This window comes from Diorhabda carinulata, chromosome 5 (assembly GCF_026250575.1).
Source record: "Diorhabda carinulata isolate Delta chromosome 5, icDioCari1.1, whole genome shotgun sequence".
Classification (NCBI taxonomy): Eukaryota; Metazoa; Arthropoda; class Insecta; order Coleoptera; family Chrysomelidae; genus Diorhabda; species Diorhabda carinulata.
In genome coordinates this window covers 13,952,125-13,979,108 of record NC_079464.1, presented here as the reverse complement: position 1 = coordinate 13,979,108, position 26,984 = coordinate 13,952,125, and the positions used below count along the sequence as shown (strand labels likewise).

General features: G+C 32.7%; 2 protein-coding genes across 2 annotated transcripts; one reads left to right on the top strand and one right to left on the bottom strand.

Moving 5' to 3' along the window:
• The first annotated feature begins 1,969 nt into the window (after positions 1-1,969).
• LOC130893712 (trypsin-1-like) lies at positions 1,970-11,647 on the top strand. Its single transcript, XM_057800027.1, has 7 exons — positions 1,970-2,143; positions 5,992-6,376; positions 6,434-6,596; positions 7,442-7,677; positions 9,235-9,410; positions 9,905-9,959; positions 11,497-11,647. Exons 1-7 carry the CDS (start codon positions 2,072-2,074, stop codon positions 11,616-11,618), a joined length of 1,209 nt encoding a protein of 402 aa, XP_057656010.1. The 5' UTR covers positions 1,970-2,071; the 3' UTR covers positions 11,619-11,647.
• On the bottom strand, positions 11,599-25,981 carry LOC130893711 (soluble guanylate cyclase 89Da-like). Its single transcript, XM_057800026.1, has 13 exons — positions 25,812-25,981; positions 23,959-24,158; positions 23,647-23,840; positions 22,850-22,986; positions 21,400-21,639; positions 20,992-21,185; positions 20,679-20,786; positions 20,278-20,446; positions 13,444-13,587; positions 13,202-13,355; positions 12,370-12,479; positions 11,961-12,050; positions 11,599-11,751 (listed from the first exon to the last, which is right to left on the bottom strand). Exons 1-13 carry the CDS (start codon positions 25,851-25,853, stop codon positions 11,710-11,712), a joined length of 1,824 nt encoding a protein of 607 aa, XP_057656009.1. The 5' UTR covers positions 25,854-25,981; the 3' UTR covers positions 11,599-11,709.
• Positions 25,982-26,984: the final 1,003 nt, after the last annotated feature.

The window sequence follows — 26,984 nt, the reverse complement described above, 5'->3', positions numbered from 1 at the left end:
TAGAAAGTGTTTTTACCGCTACAAATAAATGAGCGTGACTTATAATAATTCATGTCACATGTGGAAGTGAAATTGAACTCGTATATTAAAAGTCCGGTTGCTTACAAAATTACCAAGCGTGTTTTAGGAGAAGATAAAAATCAAAACATATTGACAAAAACCGTAACAACTTGCTTGCACTTTTTACACTAACACTTCATCGATACTTACAATTACGTTTCGTTTCGATAACCAAGTTATCGTCTTCAGAGACTTCAATCTGAATAGAATGGAATAATTTGGTTAGGTTAGGTTGGTGCATCAGAAATATCAACACAGAAGCAAAACATCAATATCATTTGTCAAACAAAGGGTTGTGTTCAATTTTTAAAAGTGATGCTTCAAGGGGTCTTGTTCTTTTTCATATCAAATTACTTTTCACATACAAACATCCACATACACTCAAAAAATGAGATTTTGTGCGGTAAATTCTAAAATTTAACAAAAATGTTTTGTGAATATGTATTTTCAAATAATCGCTATCAAAACTTCAATGTACGTAAATCGTAAGCGATATGATTTTTTTAATCTAATGAGCCCCTTTATTCAATAATAGCCCATATTATATTTTAAGCGAACGCCATTAGATCAAAATAAGAAAAATAAATAATCAAAACTTCTTGTCATATTATTATACATATTCTTCAAAATTTCATATATTTATTTCGATTATATGTTTAGAAATAATTTACTTTTATTTATATTGGTAGATTCGTATAATGATAAATTATGGGTACGCCTCTTGATTAAGTAATAATCGTTATTGATGATTATTATCAATTCCATTATACATGGCTGATTAATTTATGAGCTTATAATTGGAAGATAGTATTTATAATTATATGTATAATATGTAAAATTAAAAATAGATGTAAACATCAATATTTGATCATATACAAGTTATTCAGCAAGCAGTAACAGTTACGAGTAACTGTTCTTCAATTCATAATATTGAAAATTCTATTTATAGTGTACTATAGACTATAAGAATAATTATTAGTATTTGGATATAACGTAAATTTGAAATAGAATGTCTCATATTTCAACTACAATTTGAAATACAAAATTTAAAAGTTTTCAGAAATTTTTTTGCATTCCCCTTGTATTTTAGCTATTATTCAAAGAGTTCCTAGAATTGATTCTCATTTCTCCAGAATTCCACATTTTTAAAATTTTGGAATAATGTCAAGAGTTTTCGTGCAAAAAGAAGAGAATGTTTAAGCAATTATAGGAAATTCGAAAAATAACAAAAACAAACAAAACAATAAAATTTCCGAAATAATTGAGGAAGAGAAATAGACAGAAAATTATCCATGTTCCTTTAGGATATTTCAAATTTTTTCGTTTAATTAAGTTTTTTTCCGCATATTCTAGTTCTTTTTCAATATATAAACATTTTGTGATTTCTTCGAATTTTTCATTGTTTTTTATTTTTAATTTTCAGAATTTTCAAGATTATTCTAATTCATACTATTCCGCCATTTTCTAGAAAATAAGGAAATCTTGAAGATTTGATAGAATTAAAATCTCATTTTGTGGAAAAAAACAGAAAAAACTACAAATATATGAAAAAATTCGTGTAATATAATATTTATTTTCTTAGAATTTGAAAATTTTCGAACACCTCGATGTAACGTGGTTCATTTTTGAAATGTCATGAAATCATTCTGGCCGGCTGCGTTATTGCCAAACTGGTAATAAAAGACACTTATTTAATTTTCAATACCTATTATAACTACATATAAATACTAAAAAAATATTTGTATACTTAATTCGTATTAAAAGATGATTAAATACACTATGAGGAAATAATCTAAACACATTTTGAAATCAATAATATTAAACCCCGTATATATGCGAATAAAATCTACCTTAAAACCCAGTTCTTTAATATGAAGCGGTTGTACCATCACCCATCATCACACACACACACACACAGAGACCTGCGGTCAGCCGGTGATGGCGAGGTTTTTCTTTTAGTCTTCAAATTATCGTGAATATAGAGTAGACACCATTAATTTTTTTATTAGTCATGAATCTCTTTTTAATAGTTTTTTGTGCCGTTTTAAAATTTGTGTTTTGTGACCAATTTGTATCCCCCGAAGTAAGTATGTTATTCCCATCATTCTATTAATTTTATTGATTTACGATAAATTATTATTAAATATTTTGTGTGCGGAAAAATTTATCATATGTTTTATTTATAATTGATTTTTATTTAGAAGAATATATTGTTGATTAGCTTAATTTGTTTGAAAGAATTTTGTAATCTATATCTACAAGTCATATTCTAATGTATTTTGAAATTGTTTAATTTTTATAGGTCTTGAAAGTTTCGGATCTCTTTCAGTTGCATTACTATGATTTCTCTTTTTTAACCAATTTAACCGATCGTTTTTTTATTCTTGCTTTCTGTTGTTATATTTGATTTCTTACTATTCCAAAATTTCGTCCAGTTTAAAATTTCCATACTTTATATCCCCTGTTTATTTAGATCCTACTATGTCTACCATGGTGTATTATTTTTTTAATAATTTCTTTTGATATTCAAATTGTATGTTCTGTTTATTATTGTATATAATATCTATTTCATTTAGTTTTATTTTTATTTTCTTTTAAAAATGATATCATCCTTCTTTGGTTGTTTGTTGTATTTTTTATATTCTTAAAAAGTTGATCTAACAAATTTTGAAACACCTTGTACAAAAAACAAAGTGACGCAGTACTTAATAAATAATTTTAAAGTTATGAAGCGATTCACAAAGTCATTGTCCTTATTATGCCGTGTTTACTTTTTTATATCTAATTATCTACAATTTAGGTATTTCAACTTACTCTTAGAACATCGCAGAAGTCGCAAAGTAATGTAACCACATTTTAACATTTTTATCATAGTTTGCGTCTAAATCGTGCAAGATGTGATTAACACGGAAAGCATTAAAGATTATTATTTGCTTGTGACCTTCACAAGATCACGGTAAAGACAGTAATTTCTTCTGAGTTACTATTAATTTTAAATAGAATTTCAAATAGACAGTAATTTTTGAGAAAAACACATACATTTATCAAAAACTATAACTTTTACAATTATAATAAGTGTACGATAATATATTGAAAAATTCTTAGCCTACCATAGAACCAAACAAAATTCCAATGTCAAAATATTTCATTACTCAACATATTCTCCTCTTAATTGGATACATTTATTACAGAGAACCTGCAACGTGCCTAGACCTTTCAAAAAAATGTTTCTTCTTGCTCTGCAAACCATACCTCCACAGTTTTTATTACCTCCTCGTTGGAAGAAAATTTACGATCTTTTAAACTTTTTTTTCAGTTGATGAAAGGGATGATAGTCGGACGGAGCCAAATCTGGTGAATAAGGGGAGTGTTCTAGTAATTCATACCATAAATCACGAATTTTTTGCGTGGCAACATGATATTTGTGTGCAGGGGTGTTGTGGTGTTGTCCTGCAAAAACAAAAACACCTTCGGATAGCTTTCCGCGTCTTTTCTCTTTAATTTTTTCCCGCAGTAATTTCGAATAGTAATCTCCAGTTATTGTTCTACCATTATCCAAAAAATCAATAATGATGGCAATCACAAAAAACTGAAGCAATTTTTGGACACTGAACTTCTTAGGTCTTGGAGAACCAGAGTGTCGCCCTTCCATCGATTGTTGCTTTGTTTCTGGATCGTTGAAATGTACCATCCATAGTAGCAATTCGGTTTAAGAAGTCTAAATCGTTTTCAAATCGAGAACGGATGGAACGCGATGCTTCTACTCTTGCACTCTTTTGGTCAACATTCAAACATTTGGGGATCCATTTTACAGCAATTTTTCTAATGTCCAAATTGACGTGAATTATATGATTAACGCGTTCGTATGAAATATTCAGTGCACCGATATACGTTTTAGCCCAATTCGACGGTCTGCTAAAATATGTCATGAACTGCATCGATATTTTCTGACACAGAAACTGTCCTTCCCCAACGGTCATCATCTTCATTGGTAAATTTACCTCTTTTGAAGCTTGCAGTCCAATTTTTCACGGTCGCTTACGAAGAACATTGATCACCAAGGGTATTAAGCATATCTTCGTAAATCTGCTTACTCTTAACCCTTTTAAATACAGGTATTGAGTAACTCTGTTTTACTTTTTTGACGTCAAACACTTGCTATGGTAACGCAATATTTTTTTTATGCATGGAACTGGTCTTGACTAGATATCAATACATCCTCGTATATACAGTGTTATTTAGATTGGAAACGCATTTGTAAAATCTGTTGTTTATATCATAGTGTCCACCAGATACTTATGAAACGGAGGAAAAAGGGCCTGGTTCAAGTTTTGAAGATTTGAAATCGTTTTCTAATGTAGTAGGAAGAGTTAATTGATCTAGTACGTGATTTAAATATTTTCAAAACAAAACTACAACTGCTTGAAACTGGTTTGCGGTATTGGACGTTTACTATCTTTATATTCTAAGATTCACTGTATGGATTTTATTTTTTTCTATTTACGAGGATGGTCCCAGAAGTACTTGGCTCCTTATATGATTCTTTTGTAGAATGTCATTGACTTTTGAAGAATGAACTATTAAAAACTATTTTTTGTCCGAATTTATTCACATAATAGGCCAGTCATATGATCATAAGCAAGTATAAACTAAGCAGATGTTGAAAATCGTGAAATTTCTTCACTTTTTTTGGTTTTCTCAACTCGAGCCCTACATTATGCGTTTTTATAAAAAAATTTATCTATACATTTTCGAAGTAAATTAGATTCTCTTCAATTTGATGGTAAAAACAGTTCGTTTTTAATTTTCGCATAAAATTGTAAAATACTTGATAAAACATCGACAAATTGATGATTTTTCAAGAGTTATATCTCGATTATTACTGACCTACTATAGAGCTAGTTTTCAGCTCAAAACGAAGCAATTTTATTTTTTTTTCTCGAAAACGTGTTATTTAGGAGTGGTAAAACCCAAAACTGTTTTTTCTGCTACTTCAAATCTCTTCTGATTTATCCTATAAGATTCTTTAAATTTTGTGGAATTGAAGGACGATTGTTTCTATGTCCCAGTTGGCTGTGCTGTATGTGACATGTGACATGTGAAATTTGACCGGCCTAAAATGACAAAAAAACGGCCAAAAAAAAAAGGAATTCATTGTATTGTCATTCAAAATAACAGATTATGATTCTGTACTTATTTATATACAAGTTATGAATCATATCTTTTTCTATACATTTTTTTATTACAATTTATGATTATAATCGTGATAATACTATTCCTTCCACCTTTTGTATTCCCAGATGACTGCTTATTAACCATAATTATTTCGTCTGTTGTTGAATATAAAAAATGTACATCAACACACTGTTATTTTCTTCAGCCAAAATTGGACGCTGTTGAATTATAATTATTTTTTATTGGAAACGAGTTTTTTGATTTTGAGCACTCAAGCAATTCGTGTGGGTCGTTATTCCAAACTTTCAGTAGCGGAACACTCAGGGGTTTTTAATATCAAGCTTTTTTTTCATGAAAGACGTTGATGTGAGAGAAACTACTAATGCCCATTTGCAATATACATCACGAAGGTTTCGCAGCCACGATAAATATACGATGGGAGATCAAAAAAGGTTACAAGACGAATAAAATTCATTTTTCACGTGATTGTTGGTCGCTCTTCTATTCCCGAGTCTTAGAAAATGATCAATTTGTTTCGTACAATATTTTCTATCTTGTCTTGGTTTTCGATTGTACTACTTCGTTTTATAATATTGTTTCGCCATATGAACCTAGAGAGATATTGATAAAAAATTGTTGTTGAATTGAAAAAAGAATAAATTACAACCTTAAACTCTACTCTATGGACACCCTGTATATATATTTAACAAATTACTTAGATAATAAATCGTTTTTTGATTCAATATTTATTTTCAGAATTTTCATGAAGATCAATTTCGCTACCAAAATTCGAGAATAATTTCCAAAAAAATCTTCGGCCGACAAGATGCGTCAGATTCTTTTATTAACGGAAAATCTTATAGAACTTACAATTCCATTCAAAAGCCTTTTCATGTGGTAAAGAATACGATAATAAGAGGTCCACCGAAAAATATAGACGATACCGTCAGTAATTTGGTTACTGAAAATATAGTTGAATCCAAGCCTCTCGCAATTATAAAAAACACTACAAATCCTCATAAATTTATTAAACAACCGAATAACGTCAAAGTTGTTGATTGGTTTTTAGGGTTAGTCGGAATTAAACCACCACAAAATAATTCAACTCAAATGGAACCGTCGAATAAATGTCCGAGTTGCAGTAAGAAACAATTTAACTTAATTCCCGAAATTATCCCTACAAGTAAATGTTTTTTAGCCTGCGGAAGAACGTTCAAAAACGTAAGAATAGTAGGAGGAATTGAGACTATGGTTAATGAATATCCGTGGATGACCGCGCTTCTATTTAACAACAGATTTTATTGCGGGGCTTCTTTGATAAATAATAGATATTGTCTTACAGCCGCTCATTGCGTTAATGGGTAAGTGATACCTAATACAATCTACTTTAGAGATTTGAAATTAAAGTTAGAAATAAGTGAAATTGTACTATTGGAAGAGAGAGAAAGAGCTTCGGCATACTATTCTCTATCTTTCCCTTATTGACCATATTACGTCATTGAGAATAATACTGAGACACACCAAGAGCGAAATGAAGATATCTGGTTAAATTTTATAGATCGCGAAAAAGCATTTAACTCGATGAACAGAGAAGTAATGTTGAAAATATTTTTTGTAAAAATCCCTCAGCTTGTCACACCTGAAGGATTCTACCTCCACATTAGTCAAAATTTAGAAGTCTTGGCGCCAATACTATACTGCGTCGGTCTCATGTAACACGTGCCGCGCTTATGGTAAGTTTGTCATCACTTCTCGGTCTTCTCGGAAATCGGAACACCATTCATACACTTGGAGAGCCGTCGTCAACAAAAGTGGACGGAACCCACAAAACGACGCCATTAAAAAAATCGAAACTTGTTATTCTTCTTGTTTTCCGTTCCCACAAGTCGGAACTTCAATAGAGAGTGATATACCGATGACTATCAGAAGTGTGGACCTACTTGCACTAGCTCCCATACCTCTATCTTTAATATTAACTCTATGGTTTGTTTTTGATACTTTCGATCATTAAATACGACTACTATCAATCGGAAAGTAAATGTATATAATTGTTTTTATATGTTTACTTCGATATCACGGTGAAGATCGTTTTGATTAACTGTAATTTCACTGTAATTTAGTATTTCTTGCAGTAGAAACATTTTCACGTCCAAGTTATTATCAATTGGCAATATTAATATGAAGTTTTCGATTGATTTTGCTCTAGGTTTGCTAAGGATAGAATTACAGCTGTATTTCTAGACCACGATAGATCAAATTCTTTCGAAACAAATACCGTATCGAGGAAAATAAAAAATATATACAGACATCGAGGTTATGCAACAGGAGGAGCTTATAATAACGACATTGCGCTTCTTGAACTGGACCAAGAAGTACCATTCACTGGTTTATTAAAACCCGTATGTTTACCGCCAATAGGAAAAAGTTTCACGGGTTCGCAAGGTAATGGAGATCTAAATAAATTTTGAGAACATCTAGATTTTAGTATTTGTCATAATATTATCAATATTTAACACATCACTCAAGAAGTCGCGTGACTAAATAAGAAAAACACATTTTTTTTACTAAAAATCATTCAAGAGCACTACAATAATTCCAACGCTTCTCTAATTTATCGATGCCATGCTTGTAGAAGGATTTGTCTTTCGTCTTTAGTTTCAGTTTTAGTTTCAGCAATTTCTTTTTCTTTTGAGCTGAATTTCTTACCGGCGAGCATTTTTCTGAGACTTTTTGCATTTAATCGATTCATCAACTCAGCTATTGATAGGCTTTTCGTTTTTGAGATTGTCTTGAAAACAAAGAAAGTACGTACACTTAAATGGCTGTCACTCTTTTCTGAAGAAACGAAATGTCATTAAATTCGACACATAGTCTTTCAAAAGTTGGTACTTCATAAACGTCATATGGATTTAACAATGACAGCGCCATTTGTGTGTCAGTCAGTCAGCCATTGTACCCCTTTGGGAATTTCGTTTATTTCGAAATTTTATCGATAATAACAATAAAGTTAAGGCAAAGTGATTATCTACGGAATGAGTCTCTTATTTAGATTGATTATACACAATTACAATTATGTTATTTGTTATTTGAATGATAAAATTGCTGTTATTTTCTATCTACATATTATTATTTTTAATACTATTATTCAGATTTATTCATTCAGAACTGTTTTAATTTATTCTTCATCGAGGCTCAATTTTTAATGTACAAAACTTTTTCTATCTAAATAAAATCTTCGTTCGATTCTGAATTAGTTCGTACACAATTCAAGATCGCAAGATCGCAGTATGAAGAATTTTTAGCTACGAACCGGTTCAGAATTTCATTCTATGGTTTAATGAACGTAAGTTTTTATTTATGTTTATCATATTCTTCACACCTATAGCATAAATAGGAAGTGACAACTTAGAATCTCAAATTTTTATAATAAAGGACAGTCTTAGACAGAGTACTGAGTCCTCTGTTGTGGTTGGGCTACGTTAGGTTCGGTGAAAGCTGGTTGTTGACAAACAGAACATGATTACAAGCAATGGAGATGAGGATAGGGATGGGAATAACTCGTGGAGGTAGGATAAGAAACGTAGTAGTGAGGGAATAATTGACTATTGAATGAATAGATTAAACGATAGAAAATAACGAGCTAAAATGGTTTGGACACATGGCTACATGGCAAAAGATGGCACCAAGCATCGGTTTCATCCCAAAAAAAACCATAGACAGAATCTAAATTTTTTTTAATGTAGTGAATATGATAAACACAAATAACTTTTGTTCATTAAATCTTAAAATAAAATTATGATCCGGTTCATAGGGGTAAATAAGTTTCGAAAACGTGATGTCGTTCGACGTAAAGTATAACGGAATACACTAACAGAACAAACTCAAATAACTACACTGAAAAAATGTTCGTATAATCAACTTTTCTCAGTATATCATCACCTCAAATTTTTCCGTTTCTTTAGCTAGACAAAGTTAAATCGCATAAATGCATTGTTTTAGGAATAGTTACAGGTTGGGGTGCAACTAAACAAAACGGACAAACCTCGAACAGACTGCGAGAGGTGAAAGTTCCTATAATGTCAAACATCGATTGTCGTAAAACAGGGTACGGAAACAAGATAACGGATAATATGATGTGTGCGGGATATCAAGGAGGTCTGAAGGATTCTTGTCAGGTATTTTTTTTTCAATTAATCAAGTGCAGCCATCTTCCAAAATGAAACTATGGGGTTTGTAACACAATTCAAACTTCCAAGAGAAATTTTTCCGGAATACACTGTTTAATTTCGTAATTTTAACTCGCGACACGTCCTATATTACGATGTAATATGATAAACTATTGGTGAAGAGAGAGTTTGAAAACATTCACAACTTTAGTTAACTCAACTGCCTTCGGCATGAGTTATGTTGGATATACAGTAGAGGAATGTTTCTGACTGGACTTGAAACTCGGATTTTGGCCCGTTTCACAGCTAAATCAACGGTCAGAATACGAGTATTAGTGGGCCTTATCTGTCCGTGACTACTCGAGCGAGGAAAATAATAAAATTTTTAAGTTGAGGTCTAGAAATAGAGCGCAAACTAACCCTTAAAATGGTTTTAAATCACCCGCGTTAGTTCCAATCAAGTGCTTCAAGTTTTTTTTTAAACTTAAATAATTTAATTTTAGGGAGACAGCGGCGGACCTCTTCATACCAAAAATGGATCATTCCATCAAATAGTGGGTGAGTTTTATAATTTTCTCATCACTTATTAGCTTAAAGGTATGATATAGTAATTGTAACTGATCAGGAGGAAGAAGATCAAATCTATTGTACCCCATTTTCTTACTGAGGATCTGAGGATGTTCTTGTTGACCACTTCTTTTGGAAAGTTAAGGATCTTGTTGCCGAATTCCTATTTCATACGCTTCTAGGTGTAATGCCCTAGAGATCTATTGTCACTTCAAACAAATGAAGTTAGAAGCTTAGCATCTTCAGGTGTAAATTGAATTCCTAGATTTAATAAAAAAGTATAACTCGAACAAACAGCTCATGTCTACTGTTATCCTGAAGAACAATGAAGATATTAATAGAATAAGAAAAAGAGTAGAAAGAGCTGAAGACCAATGAAGGCAATAATGGGATGCAAAAAAATTTGACTTCGTTATCGTCTTGAAGACGCTGACCGCCCAGGTATTTCTTCAAGCGCAGGAACAAATGGTAGTTGCTGGGCGCCAGATCAGAGCTGTAGGGAGGATGATCTAGAGTTTCCCATTGAAAAGTTTTGATGAGATCTTTGGTCGGATTATCCACATGTGGACGAGCATTGTCATTCAGCTAAACGATACCCTTACTCAACTTGCCACGTCTTTTGTTCTGGATTGCACGACGCAGATTGTTCAATGTCTCACAATAAGACGCTGCATTGATTGTCTCATTTCGAGGCCGAAACTCCACTAGCTTACTCCTTTTCTGTCCCAAAAAACTGTGCACATGATTTTCCGGACAGAAATTGTTTGTTTAAACTTGTTGTTGTGATGTAGGCCACCCATGTTTCGTCACCAGTAACAATTTGGTCTAAAAAATCTTCACCTTCATTGTGGTACCGCTCAAGGAAAGTCAATGCACTGCCTAAACTTTGGTATTTGTGCATATCCGTCAACATTTTTGGAACCCAACGTGAAGACAATTTCCGGTATTTCAAGTTCAAGGTCACAATGCAAAACACTACGAGAATATTGAGGAAAGTAGTCGCATAATTATGAAATTGTAAAGCGTCTGTTTTCTTTTTTCGTCCACTATCTGCACCAAATCTTCATTAACGACCGAAGGACGCCCACTCCGTTCTTCATCATGCACATTTGTGCGGCCATCTTTAAATACTCTCTAAGCGCTAATGTTTTGTCCGTAAACTTCCCAGATCTCACGATGAATATCGATCGGTTTTACGCCTTTAGCATTAAGAAATCGTATAATAGTCCGTACTTCACAATCGGCGGGACTCACGATTGTCGGAGGCATCTTAAACACTCAGTAAACAACGTACACAATGAAGAATCGGACTGTAATGGCGTCAGTGAGTAGACAAGAGATGTAGGTAAACAGCTCGCATGTGCGGAACGCTGACCTTGGGGTTGCGGCGGCGGAATCGCAAAACGGTACTTACTTAAAAAATATGCCTCGTAAATAACAGGATTTGTTAATTTCAATAACTTATAGTACGTATCTTTTGCACTTTGTTTTATGTACTAAAAATCTTCTTTGTTATATGTATTTACAGGAATTGTGTCATGGGGCGAAGGCTGTGCGAAACCAAATTACCCAGGAGTCTATACTCGCGTCAACAGATACATTTCTTGGATAAAATCAAACACTAAAGACGCTTGTTATTGCAACAGTTAAATGTAGTTTTTATTTAAACATTTATTTAAATATAAATTATTTATTCTATACTATGAGTTTTATTTTAACACGTCGATATACTTTCTAATATTTATTTTTCTAATAGCCAATACGTTTGCATCTTGCCTTTTCCCTGAAAACGAAAATTGTTACTATAAACTGTTCATTCTATATCCGTCTAGGATTTCCACTTAAATGATTGAAAACTGATAAAAGGGAAATAATTAAAGAGGATAACGAAATGGAAATTCACTTACCGACAACAGATATAACAAAATGAAGCGAAAGAAGTAATATTTCAAAAGATCTGGAAGGAGTTACTTGATATATTCAATTATTTACCTTTACTTCAACAAGTCCACGGCTTTTTATTTGATACTTTTCTTCGGATAAAAGCTCCTTTGTGTTTTTGGAAATCTGGATTTTTCCAGGCTGAAATTCAAACCTGATAACTTCTATTGATTTCTCCAACAACTGTTTTTATATATTTTGCAAAAAGCTCTAACAAATTGAGGGACGTTTTTTTTTTAAATAATCCAAGCAAAATATTAATGAATAATCGTATAGATAAAGACTTGAGGAATGTAAATTTTGTTGGAATATCGAAACAATATAAAGCGACTAAATAAAATAAATGAAGTATTATAATAGTTATCAATATTCCCTTTGTACTCAAAAACGAATTTCCAATACATTGTTTTACTCGTTATATTTGAAAAACAAATGATGTAACGGTTTTTTTTATTGTTACCTCGCTTGTAGATTGCATTCTTGAAGCGGTATTAATTGTATCACCGAAGAAACAATATCTGGGAACCTTAATACCCACTACACCTGCCACTGCTGGTCCTGAATGTATTCCTGAAACGTCAAACAATCAAAACTATTCTATTGGGTTTAACGAGCTGGGTTGTTAGCCCAACGCTCAACACCGCAAGGAACATCCGAACGAATCTCGGAGGAACTATTTGTAATAGGCTCCCACAGCATCTCGCCTATGCGGACGATGTGGCACCACTTCGGCTCTTTCGGAGACGATCGAGGAGTTCGAGCGAGTAGCAGAAGTAAGAGGATTCAAAATCAATGAACAGAAGATCATGTATATGAGAACATCAAGGAGAACCCCGATCTCCCAATCCACATTCCAAATCAGAGAAGATCGCTTTCCAATGTGTCAAGAATTCAAAAATCTTGATCTAAATGAAGATAATGACGTGACAATGGAGATCAAGGCGAGAGTTGCTGCGGGAACAAATGCTCCAAAAAGCGCCGGACTTTGACGACGACGACAATTGAACGGGTATTGAACTGCTGAGAAGGTTAAAATCCTACGGAAGATTTTTGGCCCTGTTTGCGAAAGCGGTGCGTGGAGGATCCGGAGGAATGTTGAGCGTCTGAGGTGGTTGGGACACGTGGAGGATGCCTTCTGATCGTTAGAGGTTCGACGTTAGAGGCACCATGCTCAGGACAGAAAGAATTGGCAGTCGATTGTTGAGAAGGAACTGGTTCTCAAAGACGGTTAAAGAAAGAAGAGAAGGCAAAGTTTCTAAGATTAGAAAGCATTTATTAGAATATCAATTTACCTATTTTGACTTTAACTTCAGAAGACTCGTTGATTTTTATTTTAGATATGGTTTTTAGCATGTCAAAAGCTAAGTCTGCAATGTTTTGTGCATGTAATTGAGTCTTTTCGGGAGCTCCGCTTGCCACCATATACACCTGTCCGACAGTTTCGACCTATAAATAATGAAACAGCATAGCAACCCTGGTGATTATTAGAATTATTATATTTATGTTTGAATTATTGGAAATATGTCTTACTTACTTTGTATACCGGAAATTTGTCCATGAGCGAATCGAATTGTGAAAAAACCGTGTTCATTATCGATACTACCAACATAGTTTCTTTCACTGTTTTTGAAGTTAAGCCAACTAATTCACAAAACAGAATACTCACTGCATCGAATGCCTAAAAACCAAAAATAAATCTTTGGAAAACAATCTATGGGATATAGGAATTTCACCACCATTACCAATGAAAATTTGAGGGGAACTAGTTTGGTTCCAACACAAAGGTGATCTTGCTTTCAATAAACGTGTGGTTCAATAGTTACAAGATTTTTAATGTGATCAAGTAACCTTTCAAATGACTGAATAAACTTTTTTCGGTTATTTATTGAAAAAGGTTGAATTTTCGAAATGTTTTTGAGAAACTCACACTTGTAAACTGTAAATTAAAAGGCCATACAAGTCGAGTTTGTAAAAAAGCAAATCTGAACACACTGGATGACAAACAGAGCGAGTATTCGAGTGAGTTTGATTAGGATGACCTTTTTTGGGAATTTTAGCGCAATTTATAAAAAAACCTGCAGTTGTAAAGCAAATCTGATCACTCTGAATGACAAACAGAGCGAGTATAAGAGTGAGTTTGATTAGGATGACCTTTTTTGGGAATTTTATTCGCAATTTATAGAAAAACCTGCAGTTGTAAAGCAAATCCGAACACACTGGATGACAAACAGAGCGAGTATTAGAGTGAGTTTGAATGTGATGACCTTTTTTGGGAATTTTATCCACAATTTATAGAAAAACCTGCAGTTGTAAAGCAAATCTGATCACACTGAATGACAAACAGAGCAAGTATTCGAGTGAGTTTGATTAGGATGACCTTTTTTGGGAATTTTATTCGCAATTTATAGAAAAACCTGCAGTTGTAAAGCAAATCTGATCACTCTGAATGACAAACAGAGCGAGTATAAGAGTGAGTTTGATTAGGATGACCTTTTTTGGGAATTTTATTCGCAATTTATAGAAAAGCCTACAGTTGTAAAGCAAATCTGATCACACTGAATGACAAACAAAGCGAGTATTAGAGTGAGTTTGAATGAGATGACCTTTTTTGGGAATTTTATTCGCAATTTATAGAAAAACCTGCAGTTGTAAAGCAAATCTGATCACACTGAATGACAAACAGAGCGAGTATTCGAGTGAGTTTGATTAGGATGACCTTTTTTGGGAATTTTATTCGCAATTTATAGAAAAGCCTGCAGTCGTAAAGCAAATCTGATCACTCTGAATGACAAACAGAGCGAGTATAAGAGTGAGTTTGATTAGGATGACCTTTTTTGGGAATTTTATTCGCAATTTATAGAAAAACCTGCAGTTGTAAAGCAAATCTGATCACACTGAATGACAAACAAAGCGAGTATTAGAGTGAGTTTGAATGAGATGACCTTTTTTGGGAATTTTATCCACAATTTATAGAAATACCTGCAGTTGTAAAGCAAATCTGATCACACTGAATGACAAACAGAGCGAGTATTCGAGTGAGTTTGATTAGGATGACCTTTTTTGGGAATTTTATTCGCAATTTATAGAAAAACCTGCAGTTGTAAAGCAAATCTGATCACACTGAATGACAAACAGAGCAAGTATTCGAGTGAGTTTGATTAGGATGACCTTTTTTGGGAATTTTATTCGCAATTTATAGAAAAACCTGCAGTTGTAAAGCAAATCTGATCACTCTGAATGACAAACAGAGCGAGTATAAGAGTGAGTTTGATTAGGATGACCTTTTTTGGGAATTTTATTCGCAATTTATAGAAAAGCCTACAGTTGTAAAGCAAATCTGATCACACTGAATGACAAAGAAAGCGAGTATTAGAGTGAGTTTGATTAGGATGACCTTTTTTGGGAATTTTATTCGCAATTTATAGAAAAGCCTGCAGTCGTAAAGCAAATCTGATCACTCTGAATGACAAACAGAGCGAGTATAAGAGTGAGTTTGATTAGGATGACCTTTTTTGGGAATTTTATTCGCAATTTATAGAAAAACCTGCAGTTGTAAAGCAAATCTGATCACTCTGAATGACAAACAGAGCGAGTATAAGAGTGAGTTTGATTAGGATGACATTTTTTGGGAATTTTATTCGCAATTTATAGAAAAGCCTACAGTTGTAAAGCAAATCTGATCACACTGAATGACAAACAAAGCGAGTATTAGAGTGAGTTTGAATGAGATGACCTTTTTTGGGAATTTTATTCGCAATTTATAGAAAAACCTGCAGTTGTAAAGCAAATCTGATCACACTGAATGACAAACAGAGCGAGTATTCGAGTGAGTTTGATTAGGATGACCTTTTTTGGGAATTTTATTCGCAATTTATAGAAAAGCCTGCAGTCGTAAAGCAAATCTGATCACTCTAAATGACAAACAGAGCGAGTATAAGAGTGAGTTTGATTAGGATGACCTTTTTTGGGAATTTTATTCGCAATTTATAGAAAAACCTGCAGTTGTAAAGCAAATCTGATCACACTGGATGACAAACAGAGCGAGTATTCGAGTGAGTTTGAATGTGATGACCTTTTTTGAGGAATTTTATCCACAATTTATAGAAAAACCTGCAGTTGTAAAGCAAATCTGATCACACTGGATGACAAACAGAGCGAGTATTAGAGTGAATTTGAATGTGATGAACTGTTTTGGGAATTTTATCCCCAATTGATAGAAAAACCTGCAGTTGTAAAGCAAATCTGATCACACTGGATGACAAACAGAGCGAGTATTAGAGTGAATTTGAATGTGATGACCTGTTTTGGGAATTTTATCCCCAATTGATAGAAAAACCTGCAGTTGTAAAGCAAATCTGATCACACTGGATGACAAACAGAGCGAGTATTAGAGTGAATTTGAATGTGATGACCTGTTTTGGGAATTTTATCCCCAATTGATAGAAAAACCTGCAGTTGTAAAGCAAATCTGATCACACTGGATGACAAACAGAGCGAGTATTCGAGTGAGTTTGAATGTGATGACCTTTTTTGAGGAATTTTATCCACAATTTATAGAAAAACCTGCAGTTGTAAAGCAAATCTGATCACACTGGATGACAAACAGAGCGAGTATTAGAGTGAATTTGAATGTGATGAACTGTTTTGGGAATTTTATCCCCAATTTATAGAAAAACCTGCAGTTGTAAAGCAAATCTGATCACACTGGATGACAAACAGAGCGAGTATTAGAGTGAATTTGAATGTGATGAACTGTTTTGGGAATTTTATCCCCAATTGATAGAAAAACCTGCAGTTGTAAAGCAAATCTGATCACACTGGATGACAAACAGAGCGAGTATTAGAGTGAATTTGAATGTGATGACCTGTTTTGGGAATTTTATCCCCAATTGATAGAAAAACCTGCAGTTGTAAAGCAAATCTGATCACACTGGATGACAAACAGAGCGAGTATTAGAGTGAATTTGAATGTGATGACCTTTTTTGAGGAATTTTATCCCCAATTTATAGAAAAACCTGCAGTTGTAAAGCAAATCTGATCACACTGGATGACAAACAGAGCGAGTATTAGAGTGAGTTTGAATGTGATGACCTTTTTTGGGAATTTTATCCCCAATTGATAGAAAAACCTGCAGTTGTAAAGCAAATCTGATCACACTGGATGACAAACAGAGCGAGTATTAGAGTGAATTTGAATGTGATGACCTGTTTTGGGAATTTTATCCCCAATTGATAGAAAAACCTGCAGTTGTAAAGCAAATCTGATCACACTGGATGACAAACAGAGCGAGTATTCGAGTGAGTTTGAATGTGATGACCTTTTTTGGGAATTTTATCCACAATTGATAGAAAAACCTGCAGTTGTAAAGCAAATCTGATCACACTGGATGACAAACAGAGCGAGTATTAGAGTGAATTTGAATGTGATGAACTGTTTTGGGAATTTTATCCCCAATTGATAGAAAAACCTGCAGTTGTAAAGCAAATCTGATCACACTGGATGACAAACAGAGCGAGTATTAGAGTGAATTTGAATGTGATGAACTGTTTTGGGAATTTTATCCCCAATTGATAGAAAAACCTGCAGTTGTAAAGCAAATCTGATCACACTGGATGACAAACAGAGCGAGTATTAGAGTGAATTTGAATGTGATGACCTGTTTTGGGAATTTTATCCCCAATTGATAGAAAAACCTGCAGTTGTAAAGCAAATCTGATCACACTGGATGACAAACAGAGCGAGTATTCGAGTGAGTTTGAATGTGATGACCTTTTTTGAGGAATTTTATCCACAATTTATAGAAAAACCTGCAGTTGTAAAGCAAATCTGATCACACTGGATGACAAACAGAGCGAGTATTAGAGTGAGTTTGAATGTGATGACCTTTTTTGGGAATTTTATCCCCAATTGATAGAAAAACCTGCAGTTGTAAAGCAAATCTGATCACACTGGATGACAAACAGAGCGAGTATTAGAGTGAATTTGAATGTGATGACCTGTTTTGGGAATTTTATCCCCAATTGATAGAAAAACCTGCAGTTGTAAAGCAAATCTGATCACACTGGATGACAAACAGAGCGAGTATTCGAGTGAGTTTGAATGTGATGACCTTTTTTGGGAATTTTATCCACAATTGATAGAAAAACCTGCAGTTGTAAAGCAAATCTGATCACACTGGATGACAAACAGAGCGAGTATTAGAGTGAATTTGAATGTGATGACCTGTTTTGGGAATTTTATCTACAATTTATAGAAAAACCTGCAGTTGTAAAGCAAATCTGATCACACTGGATGACAAACAGAGCGAGTATTAGAGTGAATTTGAATGTGATGACCTGTTTTGGGAATTTTATCCCCAATTGATAGAAAAACCTGCAGTTGTAAAGCAAATCTGATCACACTGGATGACAAACAGAGCGAGTATTCGAGTGAGTTTGAATGTGATGACCTTTTTTGGGAATTTTATCCACAATTGATAGAAAAACCTGCAGTTGTAAAGCAAATCTGATCACACTGGATGACAAACAGAGCGAGTATTAGAGTGAATTTGAATGTGATGACCTGTTTTGGGAATTTTATCCACAATTTATAGAAAAACCTGCAGTTGTAAAGCAAATCTGATCACACTGGATGACAAACAGAGCGAGTATTAGAGTGAGTTTGAATGTGATGACCTTTTTTGGGAATTTTATCCCCAATTGATAGAAAAACCTGCAGTTGTAAAGCAAATCTGATCACACTGGATGACAAACAGAGCGAGTATTAGAGTGAATTTGAATGTGATGACCTTTTTTGGGAATTTTATCCCCAATTGATAGAAAAACCTGCAGTTGTAAAGCAAATCTGATCACACTGGATGACAAACAGAGCGAATATTCGAGTGAGTTTGAATGTGATGAACTGTTTTGGGAATTTTATCCCCAATTGATAGAAAAACCTGCAGTTGTAAAGCAAATCTGATCACACTGGATGACAAACAGAGCGAGTATTAGAGTGAATTTGAATGTGATGACCTTTTTTGGGAATTTTATCCCCAATTGATAGAAAAACCTGCAGTTGTAAAGCAAATCTGATCACACTGGATGACAAACAGAGCGAGTATTCGAGTGAGTTTGAATGTGATGACCTTTTTTGGGAATTTTATCCACAATTGATAGAAAAACCTGCAGTTGTAAAGCAAATCTGATCACACTGGATGACAAACAGAGCGAGTATTAGAGTGAATTTGAATGTGATGACCTGTTTTGGGAATTTTATCCACAATTTATAGAAAAACCTGCAGTTGTAAAGCAAATCTGATCACACTGGATGACAAACAGAGCGAGTATTAGAGTGAGTTTGAATGTGATGACCTTTTTTGGGAATTTTATCCCCAATTGATAGAAAAACCTGCAGTTGTAAAGCAAATCTGATCACACTGGATGACAAACAGAGCGAGTATTAGAGTGAATTTGAATGTGATGACCTTTTTTGGGAATTTTATCCCCAATTGATAGAAAAACCTGCAGTTGTAAAGCAAATCTGATCATACTGGATGACAAACAGAGCGAATATTCGAGTGAGTTTGAATGTGATGACCTTTTTTGGGAATTTTATCCCCAATTGATAGAAAAACCTGCAGTTGTAAAGCAAATCTGATCACACTGGATGACAAACAGAGCGAGTATTAGAGTGAATTTGAATGTGATGACCTTTTTTGAGAATTTTATCTCCAATTGATAGAAAAACCTGCAGTTGTAAAGCAAATCTGATCATACTGGATGACAAACAGAGCGAATATTCGAGTGAGTTTGAATGTGATGACCTTTTTTGGGAACTTTATCCACAATTTATAGAAAAACCTGCAGTTGTAAGTGTGGAAATTGAAATTTCGAAAAATATCTAAGTCATGAATGATAAACTTTACACTATTAACACAAATGCTTAGTTCAGCCGAAATTTTCCGAACATCCTACGCTTCTCCAAAATGATCTAATTCTACGCAGCGAATTTTGCTTGGTTTGATGCTCTTTCACGGTCGATGATCATGCGGCTCATTCTCGAAGGCTTAGTGGCCATCTTTGAACGTTTTGATCCATATAAATATATCAGATCTACTCAGGTATTTATTACCGAATTGATTTTTATTAAACCCATGTTTTTAATGCCTTCCTACACCAAAACAACAGATGAAAAAGCGTTGCGCAACCGGGATCGGTGTTTGACGTTGACTCATGGTCGTAGCAGACGCTTACGCAAAAACTAACACAGCGTTTGTCAACGGAATAGTCAAAAAGTGACGTGGGAATCTAGTGAAACATTTATATATGGTATATTGGAAGATAGTATTAACAATGAAAATTCGATTTTTTCTCCAAATATACTTACTTCGCACGTTGAAAGTGATGATTCAGTTGCTCTTAGTTTATCGGCTACTGTTTTAGGCATCATCGAATAAAGAAGTTCATCTCCTCGTTTTTTCCATGCTTCCAAAAGCTTGTAGTTTTTATCCAATTCGTCTGATCGTTGTTCAGCCTTATCGAACATAACTTCTAACCTAAATATTAGAAAAGAAACAATCAAATACAATAGAGCGTAGCTCTTAAAGGAGCTGAGAACTAAGAACTTGATAGAGACAATCGTAAATAACCGTAGCATTGAAGAAGAAAGTTGATGGATAACTAAAAACGGTGTGAAATGAAGAGACCTGATCTTGATAATATAATTTAATCTTTATATCAGATATGTGATGAATCACTCGAAAAAACATCTTTTGGTGTTAAACTCACTTGGAATTATGTTGCCAACCAGCTAAAACTAATTCCTTGCTAAGTCCGTGGGGATTTAAGTCATTTAAGTAAAGTGCTTGATCTGTCAGATCATCCAAGTCGTTTATTCTGAAAAAATGTAATACAGTTTTCCAGAATTACACACTTCACAATACTATATTGTAAACTATAATTTAAATAACGTTAATATTTAATTATTGTATGATAATTAATTACAAATTCCGCAAATAAATTTTTCTTTAGATAGTGGAAAACTTAATAACATTGAAATAAATAGACTCTCGAATAAGGAAAAATAATGGTTAAATCTTACATAGGACTACATATGTATATTATAGCATCAATATCTTTAACATATTTCATCTGTCCTTTAAGGAGTATATTTTTAATTTCTTCCATAGAAGATATATTTGAACCATCTTTTATTGTACTGACAGCAGTGGCATTAGAGTTTGTAATTCCTCTATTGCATTCCATTTCAAACATAACAGATTGTAAATTCAATGTCTGAAAGAAATTATATTTGAATTGATGATAAGTAAGTTGAATTTTCTGAAACCGTTGATTGTCTTCGGAGAATGAGCTATTTACACCCGTTTTCTAAAGACAATAACTTAAAAATATTAATAATGTTTGATGATAAAAGTCCACCTCTTTATTAAAAGAAATACAATATAAATTAACGAAGCAAATACGCCGAATATAATGAATAATTTCTTACATTTTTCCAAGTAAATGAGATGCCTTTGGGTCTTCTGAGTTTAAAATAATCGGTTATCGGTTTATTGTAGAAATTTCCTTTTCCTTTCCATACTTCGAAGAATTTTTTCCCGGAAGAAATGATGGTCATGTTTTTGTCGATTATTAAACAAAATGGAAATAAATCTAGTATAATATCGATAGGAAACTTTTCAGGAATGCCAATTCTGTGGAAAGAGTCTTTTCGGGATTTATAAAGCATCTGGAAAATTATTTAAATTAAAAAATTTAACAGTCGATTTATTCGTTACAGTTCAAAATACTTTTTTCGCTTTTAAGATTTTGCTTAAAAATGGATCAAATTACGATTATATTTTTATTTTGTTTAATAACATTTTTGAAAAAAAATAATAAGTCTTTTTTTGGCGAGTTTAAAGCAATTTCAGAACAGAAACTACCTCTTTATGAATTTACACAAAATACGTTACTTTTTAAGTAGTTTTTATATATTTTTTTGTAAAAATTTTTCACCTAAAATAACCTTTTCACTGATGCATCAACTGTCAAACAGTTTGGAATCATTTGAGAAAGGCTGGATATACGAAAACGCTCGAAATTTGATTATTCGATAATTTGATATATCAACTTTTTTTTTCTCTTTTCTTAAGGCTTAGTTTGATTTGTTCCACCATTCAGCCTCTTGAGTAGTAGTCCAGATTTCATGCCATCTTTTGGGCGGTCAGCTGTGAGGTCTTTTATGAAGTTACTTTTTCATCCTTTGCCCATGTAGCCCATCGATCTTCCATCATTCTATCGACGTGGTCTCTCCAATATCGTCGTCTCGATCTCGTGAATCGTCTACTATATTCTGAACTTTCAGATCTACTCTTATAGCTTTGCTTCATATTTGATTTATTAGACTTCTCCTTCAATAGTTTTCATCTCTGCTGCTCTCATCATCGTTTTTTTGTTTCGTACATGCGAACTTTCTTAATTCTTAAGGCCTCTTTTTCTTGAACTCTTTTTGGGAGCGCTTATTATCTCGACTGTATATTGCATACATGGTAAATGGGATTGTCGTTCACGGATAGTTTGTAAGTTGTAGACTTTTTCGCTATTACCATTGATTCTGTTTTTTCTACAGATATCTGCTAATTAAGGTTTTCGGCTGTTGTTTGAAACCAATTTAGCAAACGTTGCAGGTCATCCTCGTTTTCGGTTATCGAATTCCTGTTAGTATTGAAGGTAGTTTGGTACACTGAACTCTATTAAATGTTTTCTTGAGATCGACAAAACAAAAGACCGATCTATTTTCTCTGAAGCCTTGTTATTTTATTTTATTAATAAACCAAACAAAAATTGTACAAAGCAAAATATAAATACTATAATTTGGCCAAAAAAGAGCTAAAATTTTTATATGATTAACAATTTTTGATTTAATTAAAACTAATTAGAGAATAGTTATTACTCACATATTCTCTGTTATCAAAATTTAGTCTAAAAGTGACGATTACGTGACTCCTTGATCCGCTAGATGAAGAAACCTTGTCCAGTACTTTCACTTTTAGAGATAAGTTATAAAAGTCTTTGGCGATCTGTATCAATTGTCCTAAATACAACTTTGTATTAATAAATTTGTTGAAAACATTAACAGTGATACCAAAATAGATTTATAATTGAGAACTGAGAAAAATGCTAAAGAAAATAAACAATTTTCTAAGTCATTAACTTGAAGGACACTTGGAGGCTAGCACTGAAAGGCGCAAACACCAAATTCATTATTTTCAAGATTTCTATAAGCAGTGAAGATCAGCATTATGTTCTGAAACGAACCTATTTATGGAGGGGTTAGACATAATATTATGCAAAATTTTCTGAAAACCGACGATTATTTCAAGAAAAACTCTCGAATTAGGAGAAAAGGCCTTCTCCATATCTTTATATAAACTACAGACAATACTACGGTTACTTTAGACTATGAAGGCCTTTGTTCGACAATGTGAAAAGAAATTTGTGGGCCAAAACTATATATAAAATATTGTGGAGTTTTTTTTATTGATATTAAGAAATGATGATGATACATTATTGTAAAAATCCAAGTATTTCCGTTGGTTTGATCAATTTTGGAGCAGAATTAGACGCTGTGGTACTCTAAATATTAAGTGAGCTCTTTTACGAGTTGTTTATCATTCCTATAAGTGATATTTTGAATTAAGAGATGGGATATTGATAAGAGGATATATCTCTTTCAAAAATTCCAAATACTAACCCATCAGATACTGAGTGAAGCCATCTCTACAACTTCTATAAATCAAAACGCAACCATTTGCGTCTATATCTGTTAAATACATAGATGGACTCTGCATTTTTGGATAAGTAAAACAAAACTGCGAATGTATATTATCCACACTCTCTAAAAAATCAGTGAAATATCTTCCTGTTGCTTTAACAGTGACATCGTACCTATAAAATATTATTAATCAACTTAAATCTTCGATTTTGAGTAGATTTTAGCAGCTGCTAGTTGAAATAAATACTTAAGACAATTATATTATTTTTGATATTAAAAACTTAAGCTTACCCTAGGTGACAAAAAAATCTAACGAAACATCTTCCGAAAAAATGCATGAAGCTGTCGTGAGATGCCCCTAAGACTGTAGCTGCGCCAACTGCAAGATTGCTCATTAAATTATCGGGATATACTTGATGGGTATTAAATACTTGGTATTCGCAATTGGCAGCTTTTTTTATAGCCGTCCACACGTCTTCGCCATATTCTATCTACAATAGCATTCAAGCAATCTAATATTTTGAATTAAATACAAAAGAAGCTTTAAACTTTTAAAGAAAAACGACCAGTACACATTTACCATGGAAGAAGAGGGATTACAATAAATATCAAACAATCAGCTGATTTTTAGAGGACTAAATCTTGTATAGAACTGGGATTGTATAAGCTTCTTTGAATTCTCAAGAAGACATGTGAGGTAGAGAAAAAAACACATTTTTTAGGATATCTATTGATGAAATTAATATTGAAGCAAATAAAAATCATAACTTAAGTATATTAATAATGAAAATTAAGTATTTTGTTGATGATAACGAAGAAGTTCACCGTCTACAGCGTCTAGAATGGAGTAAGAGGAAAAAATGACCTTTATACATATTTTTACATAGACGACAACCTGAACCCAGCTGGTTACATTGGTGGTATGCTACAACACGAATTTGATTCACCTCGTGGAGTAATTTAACATAAGAAAAAACCACCACAACGTCCTCTGAGCAGCTGCCATATCTGGCCAAATCCCAAAATTTCCTCAGGATGCTTTTTTTCTATGAACTGCATCAATCTAGATCCAACACACTCTCGAGTTTTGTGTCTTTTGAAATACACTTCTGAATTTAATTCCTCGCCTTTCTGACAATAATAAAGCTTGGTTTATGTAGCCACATTTAAAAATTAACTTTGAACTAACAAATTAAATTACTAGTTGAAAGACATTGAAATGGTAGTTCATACAGAAAATTAAGAGTTCGTCAATTTTCAACTTCTTTAATTTTGTGAGGTTATATGCAAAGAATACGTCAGGTCAGTCTGTATTGGTGTTGTTTTGTTCTTTGGTTATGAAAATATTATTCCTATTATTGCACCGATTTCCGTCGTGGTGTTTTATTTTTAAAACTAGTATTAAAAAAAATGAGAAAAAACCAATTTCTGAAAGTCTTAATTTACTGCGACTACCAAGAAAGTTTATTTCAATGTTTATTTAGTTTTAATTTTAGCTGCATGAACCAAGCTTTAATCTTATTCGTTTCATTTCCTTTAAATGTAAAATATGATCATTCCCAAACCTTTAACGGGCGAAAACTTGTCGCTGAGACTTATAAGTTTTGATTTTTTTTCCATTTGTTGCTTCTCAGAATATTTGAGTGTGGATTTTTGAACTACATTGTGTTTTTTTAAAATGTTGCTTATATAATTCTTATCAATTTCGATTTTATGCCTAATTTACGTAAACTAGCCTCCAATTTTCAATGAGCCGCTTATAAAAAAGCTTATCTCTTCTTTTTTTTTGACATTTTTTTGCTTCCTACTTGACTGATTTTATTTCAATCGAAAGACGTGTCTCAACACAAATATCGCAAATTGTTTGTAAACCGTAAACTTTACTTGATAAGCTATCTAAAAATGTACGAATTGAATAAAGTGATCACTTTGAAATTGGAGTTAATTAATTAACTACAAAATTCGAATTAATCTAAAAACACACAAAATTCATGAGAAGAAAAGAAACTTATATTTTCGAATAATCGTTCAATTCAGCATTTCACCAAAATAGAAAAGTATAACGAACGAATATATATATATATATGTTCATATAATAATAATAATAATAATAATTATAATAATAATAATAATAATAATATTACCTGTATGAAGTGCGCAACACTTTCCAATAACATGCCGTACATAATTACCAACTAGAGGTAAATACATATATCGATTTTTGATTGTGAGCAAACAGAATGTTTCCTGGAATATAATTCCATTTCAAAATTGACGAAAGGAACCACTTGTAGTAATTATAACTGAGCATAATAGTCAATCTTCTATTGTTTGTCTATTAAATAATTCCACCAAAAGTTGTATTAATACTGTTACTTTTTGAAAACAAAAATTATTCACCAATCGAATCCTGGAAAATATTATTTTATGTGGTACATTTTTGGCGTTCGACCAATTATAACACTTTTTTTTTTATTTTTTACAGTATTTTTGGAAAGGCGTACTTTCTAATTCGACTATTATACAGGGTGTCCCACAACGAATTAAAACTGTATATGGCAAAATACTTATAGCAAAATTATGAAAATTTCTACGTTTGGGTTTTCGAATACGATCTTTTTAACTAAAATATTTTCAAAGATGGTCGGTTCTACTGGAAATCGACTGTAATTTTGTTATTCCTAATAGAACACCCTATATATTAATACATTTTTGAAATATTCGTAAAATTATAGTATACTTTTTTCTAAAAACTTTTTTCGAAAAATGTATACTTTTTGAGTTATTAATTTTTTTGTAAACAATTTGACCGTTGCAGACCCTCATAAATTATTTTTTTAACAGGATACCCTTAAAGATATGAAAATAGTTTCTATTCGGTTGATTTTGTGCAAGGTCAATGTATTTGAATATATATTGAAAAATTATTCATTTCATACAAGGTGTGTATAAAAAGTGTTAACTTCACAAATATCAAATTTCTTAATTTTTTTCTATTTTAATGCATTTAGGTGTACAAAATAATGCAAATTCATGTATATTTTCCTATACCTAAGCATTACCGTTATCCAGATATTAAATGTTAAATTTTTAGAGATGCAAGTGTAGCTTAAATTTTAGTTCTATTTAAAAAATTTAATATTTATGAAGTTAAACTTTGAATATCTTTTATACACACCCTGTATAGAATAACAAAATTTTTCAACATAGGTTCAAATACGTCTGACCTTGCTAAAAGCAACCGAATAGAAACTATTTTCATATCTTGAAGGGTATCTTGTTAAAAAAATAATTTATGAGGGTCTGCAACGGTCAAA